Source organism: Triticum dicoccoides, chromosome 5B (assembly GCF_002162155.2).
Source record: "Triticum dicoccoides isolate Atlit2015 ecotype Zavitan chromosome 5B, WEW_v2.0, whole genome shotgun sequence".
NCBI lineage: Eukaryota > Viridiplantae > Streptophyta > Magnoliopsida > Poales > Poaceae > Triticum > Triticum dicoccoides.
The window spans coordinates 352730027-352738817 of record NC_041389.1 but is presented as its reverse complement, the minus strand read 5'-3'; the positions used below and the strand labels follow the sequence as shown (position 1 = coordinate 352738817).

At 45.0% G+C, this 8791-nt stretch overlaps 1 protein-coding gene across 1 annotated transcript; it reads left to right on the top strand.

Moving 5' to 3' along the window:
* The first annotated feature begins 3257 nt into the window (after nt 1-3257).
* Nucleotides 3258-8785, top strand: LOC119308891 (protein unc-13 homolog). Its single transcript, XM_037585050.1, has 5 exons — nt 3258-3844; nt 5400-6263; nt 6535-6978; nt 7399-7588; nt 7677-8785. Exons 1-5 carry the CDS (start codon nt 3335-3337, stop codon nt 8606-8608), a joined length of 2940 nt encoding a protein of 979 aa, XP_037440947.1. The 5' UTR covers nt 3258-3334; the 3' UTR covers nt 8609-8785.
* The last annotated feature ends 6 nt before the right edge of the window (nt 8786-8791 follow it).

The following is an 8791-nucleotide window of genomic DNA, read 5'->3' as shown; positions in this document are numbered from 1 at the left end:
TTTGAGAAGGATTTGAGAGGGGGGGAGAGGGGAAGAGAGGAGGGCCGCAAGCCTTAGGGTTTGGGTGGGGTGGGGGTGCGTGGGGTGGGGGTGGGAGGGGAGAGAGGGTGGGGCCAGCCCAAGTGGAACACAGACTGTGCAGCGCCCACGAGCTAGGCGCTGTTACATGTGTGGCGCCTAAGACTTAGGCGCTGCACAGGTGCGTGTGGGGCCGCAGCTGGACCAGGGCTGCCACGCTGGCAGGAAGTGTGGCGCCTAAGTGATGGGTGCTGCACAGTAGGGTGCGACGCCCAACTGTCGGGCAACACACGAAAGGGTCAGCAGAGTGAATTTTTTTTTAAAGCAGGTCAGTTTGTGAATTGATTTCTGCCTCAGGTCAAATATGTGATTTCTACAGTGAAACTCAGGGCCAGTTCTTTTGGGCAATTCTCCCAGAATTGACCCCCTCCCCAGCTTCCCCCAGAATTGTCACTTCATCTTTTTTTACAATTCCTAGCTAGTTAAGGTCTAATTAGCTAGGAATTGTAAAAAAATATCAAGTGGCAATTCTGGGAAAATCTGAGGAGGGGGTCAATTCTGGGAGAATTACCCAAAAGAACTGGCCCTCACTCTCGTCTGAACCGCTCGGCGTTTTCTAGTCTAGACTGAAAACTGCACCTGAAAACGACGGCTCCTCCTACCCCACCTTTTCCTTCTGTTTTTTGCGCTAAGGTTAAAAGCGCCGCGAATTGCAGATGGGCGTGCCCGTGGACTCGGCGCACGAGACAGCTGGGCGGACACACGCGTCTTCGAAGGGACCCGGTCCATGCAATTACTAGGCGACAACTAGTGCTCCTTCTCCTCCCAACAAAGTCTTTAGCTTAGCCTTGACACGTACGGTAATGGGGGTGGCAGAGGAGGAGGAGGCTATTTTGCAGTGGTTACTCTCACAAACGTACACCGGGATAATGCACACCCATATATGGTTTCCTTTACCTACTCACTCGCATAACCGCTCAAATGCGATTGATCTACCCCGAATAGCTCATTTATTCGGCATGGTTAAGTTGACCAGATAGTTGCAATAATTTGAAGCTTTTTAGGTTGAGGTAACACGTCTAACAAATCCTGACTTCAGAGAGGCAAAACCAAAAGTTGCCAAAAATGACAACATTTGAGAGATTGGCAAGAACCCATCAGTAGTCAATCAACTGCTAGTCATCTTTTTTACATTTTCAAACAATTGACATCAAATTGATTAGGCTAATACTTCCTCTATAAACTAATATAAAAGCGTTTAGATTACTAAAGTAGTGATTTAAACATTCTTATATTAGTTTACGGAGGGAGTACTTTGTAATTTAGTACTAAAATTCCTAACCAGATTTCAAGCATTGGAAACACCAACTAAAGAAAAATGAAACCACATGTACAATACTACCTCTGTCCTGGTTTATTAATCCCCATAGTATTTTGTGTCAAATTTTGACTATAAAATTTAACTAACAAAACGTTGATGTATGTTATAAAAAAAATAATATCATTGAAAACTATGTTCAAATACGAATCTAGTGATATAATTATGGTGACATGCATTACACTTTGTTAGTTAAATCTTTGGTTAAAATTTGATACAAAATACAAAGAAGACCAATAAACCAGGACGGGGATAGTACAATATAAGCCAATGCAGACAAGCCAACATAATTTGGGCCCCCATCAGACATAATATATTTGTTTGCGCATATACCCCATGATAAAACAATTGCCACTGTTATAAATTTTGTAGACCTCATGTTTTAATATATATGGCTAATATGTCTCAGATGCTCCCCTGGTTTGTAACATCTTTTTTTTCTAATTGAAAGGCGGCCTAAGATTACTTTTGCTTTTGTAAAGTATTTTACTACTCGTCCAGGTGTATAAGTCACCTTATGAAAACCAAATAATCTCAAAACACTTAGACGCAGTGCATTAACTCTCACCTTTGTTTTTTATTTTTTGACATAAGTAAAGGAAACAACCAATAAAAGATATGATTTCAATGACTTGAGACTACTAAATACGACATGCAATGGTTAGTTCATTGCATGCAATGCTATAAATTAGCAAATAAACATTAAGTTTTCTTGTTTTTCCCTTCGCCTTGGTCGCGGTGTACAAACTAAGATGACTTATGCACCTGGACGAAGGGAGTACTTCGAATGTAAATATTATTTTATTCCCCGCTAAAAAGAGGAAAATATATTTTTTATGCAGATGCCACACAACATATTTATAACACGACAAGCTAAAAAATGCTAGACCTAAGGGTCAACAATTTTATTTTATATTTGGATTATAGGGAAAGTAAATGCAATAAGTGACTTAATAGTAAAATTTACAAGGGTCCAACTTTATTACTTAGCTCTCGAATGAGAAATAGAATTACCATACACATCAATTGAAACCCACAAACTCGTACACTTAGGCCTTATTTGGTAATCGGGGACCCCCCCCCCTTCCGGGATAACCGTCCTTTCCCAGGGCGAGAAACCCGCATGCAATCTATGCCCGGATTTTCAGGCGACCTATTTGGTAACATCGTGGAAAGGGCTTTCTCGGCCCAATCCTCCCGAAATCCCTGGGCCGCTCGCCCCGACCTCCGCACTCCAGGGAAATTCTCCTGGGTTGCCCCCGTCTCTTTCTTGCGATCTCAATCGCCTTGGCCCTCCGTTCTTCTGCTTCTTTGCCTTCGTTCTCTTCCCTCTCCCTTGGTGCCCAAATGGCAACGGGGTATTTCACATGGCAGGATGAGGATCTCATATGAGCGGGGAGATCCCCCTCGGGTGGTTTACTGCCATGGTTTTTTCACCCCAACAACCAAATGAGCCCTTATGGTTCACATGAGTGCACAGCGTAATAAGGGGTACTCCCTCTATTCGTAAATACATGTCATTTTGGACATTGATCCGGCAATTGTTACTAAGTACTACTCCCTCCGTCCCATAATGTAAGACGTTTAGGGAGTACTATTAGTAAAATAATTAAGTCATTTTCAAAAAACTATTTTTAAATATAGAATTAATTTTCAAAATGTTTTATTTTCAAAATTACACAGCTTGCTACACACCTTGTAGAACAACATGTATAATAACCGAGGTAAAACGTGGTACATCTTGCAATTCACCATGGGCGTCTCTTCCCTTTCTCTCTCCTCATCATCCATCCCTGGGAAGAAAGCAAAAGCGGCACGCGCATACACACCCCCACCTCCCTCCCTTTCTCTCTCCCCCCACCAGCTAGAGAGAGAGAGAGAGAGAGCGAGAGGCAAGCTGCCCTGCCGACCTCCGCGACCGCCGCCGCTGCCGACGCGATGGCCCGCCTGTTCCGCGACCCCCGCCGCGACTCCGCCTCCTCCTCCTCCAATGGCTTCGCGCCCCCGGTCGCGTCGCCCGCCGCCTCCGCGCTGCCGTCGCCGTTCCCCGACCTCGGCGTGCAGCTCTCCGCGGCCGAGCTCCGCGAGACCGCCTACGAGGTCCTCGTCGCCGCGTGCCGCACCACCGGCGGCAAGCCCCTCACCTACATCCCCCAGGCGGGCCCCGCGTCCCCCGCCTCGGCCTCCTCGGCGTCCTCCGTCAACAGCTCCTCCTCGTCGCTCCAGCGCTCGCTTACCTCGGCCGCCGCCAGCAAGATGAAGAAGGCGCTCGGGCTCAAGTCCTCGGCCTCGTCCAAGGGGGGCAGCCCGGGGAGCGGAGGTGCCGGGGTCAAGGCGGCCCCGCAGCGGCCGGCGACGGTCGGGGAGCTGATGCGGGCGCAGATGCGCGTGTCGGAGCCCGCCGACGCCAGGATCCGGAGGGGCCTCCTCCGCATCGCCGCGGGTCAGGTAGGATCTCTCAGTTGGTTGCGGTTGTTAGCGCGTTAATCCGTGGGATTCGAGCTGAAATGCAGCTTAAAGTTTGCTCATTTGATCGCCATTTTCGTGCTTGTTTGAATGCCCGTGTCGGCAGATTGTGGTAGATCTGGGGTGGGTTCAGCGTGCCGCGGCAAAAGCATAGAAAATTTGATTTTGTTTTTGGTTCTAGTTTGGTTAGTGTTCTTCGCAGTTAGTTGGAGGGCTCGGTAAAGTTCAAATCTAGCTGAAAATAAGCTTATTTTCTCACTTCCTATTTTTGGTTTTCCGTTCTCAAGTTGAGCTGAAATACAACTGGCGAGTATGCGGGCCTTTTCCCGCGAGGGGTGTGAAAATAGTTTTCTTTCCTTTTTCTAGCTTGAATCTCATAATTGTCGGCTGGAATGGAATAATTCACTTTCCCGTGCATCATTTGATCGTACCATTGATTTAACAGGATTTTTTTAATTATATAATTAGTGGGAGCCAGAAACCGTGGTAAATTGCATGATTCTTATCTTGATACGGGGTTTTGCTTCAGTGACAAAGTGCAGTGGAAGTAAGGGGAGCAAATGGGAAAATATACCACAAAAGCGGAGAAATCAGTGACATGGATGCTAATCCAGTCCACCATGCAAAGAGCAGTGTGTATTAATTGCATCATTGAGGATAAGAAGTTGATGATATACAATAGAACTTCTAACAACTTGCTGAACTATCATTTGCTTTTAGAAGATTGAGGGAAAAAATGTTTGGGATGAGCTATTACTTATGTCAGTTCCAAAAGTTATTAACTTGACATGCCACTGCAAAAATGCATTTTGTTCTTGCGCCAACAAGAAACAAATAAGCCTCCTCTTTCGCCGTTCTTGCAAGGATTGGAGACAGTATAACAACTCACGACAATGAATTTGACTGCATCCATGAGCATTTGTGTAAGTGCAGAGGTGTGCGTTAGGATTTGTGGAGGAGTAGGTTAAAGAAAATGAAGTGCCATTGGATTGGCTGAATAAGAGGGTGTAATTATGACTGGGTTTTCTTGATACAAACCACACCTTGAGCTTCCTTGGATGCTTGAATTGTATTGGCATTCTGGCAATGCATTCATCTTAGCAGTGTAGCTTTAGCTGTAGAACTTTGGTTTAACGGATGCATTTCTAGCAATGCTTCTGACATTTTTTTGCTTGGTTGATTCATGAACATGTGAACCGTTGCACACACTAACATCTTCTTTAGTGCTCACACCCATCTCGGTGAACTTCTTTGGAATGCTTGTTTTGGACTTCAGGTTGATGTCAACATGCTAAACATGAACTTTATGTCTATATATGCATGTATACAACCTAATAGTATGTCATCTGCTGCTTCACGTTCCTGTAGGATAAGAATTTTTAGCTAAGATAGTGGAGTCTCTATTGTTTTGATGGTCCTACTAAATCCATGTAAACATTGATGAAATTAATGTCCATTTCTGTAGTCATGTAAAACTTGTGTATACTTAGTTTGAACTCCAATTTTCTTAATTTTACAAAAGAAAATCTTGTAACAGCTTGGCAGGCGCGCGGAAGCTATGGTTTTACCCTTGGAATTCCTGCAGCAGTTCAAGGCATCAGATTTCCCTGATCTTCAAGAACACGAGGCATGGCAGGGCAGGAACTTGAAGCTTATTGAGGCTGGTTTGCTCGTTCACCCGTTTGTTCCGCTGAACAAATCAGACAGTTCTGCACAACGGCTGAAGCAAATCATACGTGGAGCATATGATAGGCCACTTGAAACTGGGAAAAACTCAGAGTCGATGCAGGTCTTACGCACTGCTGTCATGTCCCTTGCTGGAAGGTCCCATGATGGAACTTCTGATGGATGCCACTGGGCAGATGGTTTCCCCTTGAATCTCCATCTTTACCAAATGTTGGTAGAAGCTTGCTTTGATAGTGATGATAGCACTGTGGTTGACGAGATTGATGAGGTGATTGAGCTCTTGAAGAAGACTTGGGTTATTCTTGGAATTAACCAGATGCTTCATAATCTTTGCTTTGCTTGGGCATTGTTCAATCATTTTGTTATGTCAGGCCAAGTAGATATCGAGCTGCTTTCTGCTGCTGAGAATCAGTTGGTTGAAGTTGCAAAGGATGCCAAAACCACTAAGGATCCAAATTACTGTAAAGTATTGAGTTCAACATTAAGCTCGATAATGGGCTGGACAGAAAAAAGACTTCTGGCGTACCATGAAACATTTAATACAAGTAACATCGAGTCCATGCAAGGTATTGTCTCAATTGGAGTGACAGCTGCAAAGGTGCTTGTTGAAGATATATCCCATGAATACCGCCGTAGGAGGAAAGAAGAGACTGATGTAGCTCGAAGTAGGATAGAAACATATGTAAGGTCTTCACTCCGTACAGCTTTTGCTCAAGTAAGTCCCCTTTCGCTGAAAAGTATGCCTTTACCTCGTTCGCTGAAAATGTCCAGTTGCTTCATTAATTATTTTGATTATGTCAACCGCGTCACTGCTCATGCTAGTGCTATTTTCGTAACAGAACATTTAGAAGTACATTCCTGATACCTAATCCCCAAGAAATCATTTTGCTGAAACCCAAACAGTACATTTAATAATCTTTTCTTACTAGACAATTTGAGCTGTAAATCTTACAGAAATGTATGTGACACACCTTTCACCTGTACAGAGAATGGAAGAAGCAGATTCAAAGCGATCATCAAGGAACCCTACCCCAGTTATGTCTATCCTTGCAAAGGACATTGGTGACCTAGCAATTAAGGAGAAAAATCTGTACAGTCCAATACTGAAGACATGGCATCCCCTCGCTTCAGGTGTTGCTGTTGCAACCCTTCATTCATGTTATGGAAGTGAGCTGAAGCAGTTCATAGCTGGGCTTACAGAGTTAACCCCGGAGACAGTTCAAGTGCTCAAGTCTGCAGACAAATTAGAAAAGGATCTCGTTAATATTGCTGTCGAAGATTCTGTGGATAGTGATGATGGAGGCAAGTCATTAATCAGAGAGATGCCACCATATGAAGCTGAAAATGCAATTGCTAATCTTGTGAAAGTGTGGATAAAAGAAAGGGTGGATAGACTCAAGGGATGGGTTGACCGGAATCTGAAGCAAGAGGTGCTCTTATTTTGCTTTACGGACATATCTTATTTTCCCAGTATAAATAGGAACCTTCATAGTTTAGTACTTGATGTTGCATGATGTTATGGCTTGCAAGATTAAGTTACTCTATATCTGCATATGGCTAGTGTTCATGTGGCTAGTTTTCAGTTCGCTGTCAAAAATAAAATAAATTCATACCACCATATTAGTTTTGTTCCGTCTAGTTGGCACCATAAGAGCTGTGTGTACAAACCCAAGCAATATATTGACTCATGCGTCTTGAGTCTGAACGGTCCCTATGGGAGGATTATGCCAACACAATTTGTTGCTCTATAGAAACAGTTCTCACAGTAGCAGTTCTGTTAGGTTTAGCTTAAAACATGTGCCTAGTCTAAGTTTTCTGTTCCACTAAGCCTGGCAATATCTTCTATGCAGACATGGAGTCCAGGTGCCAACAGAGATAACTTTGCTCCCTCGTCTGTGGAGATGCTTCGGATTATTGGGGAAACACTGGATGCATTTTTCGAATTGCCCATACCAATGCATCCAGCTCTTCTTCCTGATCTGACAGTAGGTCTGGATAGAAGCTTACAGCTATATGTGTCTAAAGCAAAATCTGGCTGTGGTAAGTACTACGTACACAAAAGATGGAATCGTTTTCCGTAACTTGGTGTTTGGATGCCGAGTAAAATTTCCCTCTGATTTAATTACAGGGTCACGGAGTTCTTTTATGCCCGAACTACCTCCACTAACGCGATGTGAGGTTGGCTCGAAACTACTATTCAAGAAAAAGGAGAAGCCACAGAATCCACAGCATCGAGGACCACAAAATGGAGCAACCAATGGAACTGACCCCTTGGGCCTTCCTCAACTTTGTGTACGCTTGAATACACTTCAGTACATCCGAAGCGAGCTGGAGAACCTAGAGAAGAAGATTAAAACATGCTTGCGGAACGTCGAGTCAGCTCAGGCAGATATTACTAATGGATTGGAGTTCAAGTTTGAACTTTGTCAGGCGGCCTGTCAAGAAGGTATACAACACTTGTGTGAGACGACTGCTTACAAGGTCACCTTTTTCGACTTGGGCCATATTCTGTGGGACACTCTCTACATCGGTGATCTTGCATCGAGCAGGGTGGACTTATTGTTGAGAGAGCTTGATCCTATCCTGGAGACAATATCAGGTACGGTGCACATCAAGGTGCGGAACCGTGCCATAACGGCATTGATGAAAGCCACATTCGACGGCTTCTTGCTGGTTATCCTTGCTGGTGGGCCTCTGCGTGCTTTTACCCGGCAGGACTCTCAGATAATAGAGGGCGACTTCAGGTCCCTCAGTGACCTGTTTCTGGCCGACGGAGATGGTTTGCCGGAGGAGCTGGTTGACAAGGCGTCCTCCCAGGTAAAGAATGTCCTGCCCCTCCTACGAACAGACTCGGAAGGCCTCATCGAGCGGTTCAAACGACTGATTGCCGATTCGGATCAAAGCCGAACTGCCTCCAGGGGCAAGTTGCCGATGCCAACGACTACAGGACACTGGAGTCCAAATGATGCGAACACGGTCCTGCGGGTCCTGTGCTACCGGCACGAGGAGGCGGCTACAAGGTTCCTCAAGAAAACCTATGGCCTTCCCAAGAAGCTTTGACATGGGATGATAGCTCATGACACACAGGTTGTACATTTCCAAGCCGCCGCCGCTATCTATCACAACAGATATTTGCTCGGGATAATGTATTGGGTACGGCATGACCCTGCGAGTAACACCATTGTAAAGGTTCCACAGAGGGGAGGGAGTTTTGTTTTTCTTTTCTCACCCTTTTTTGGAGGG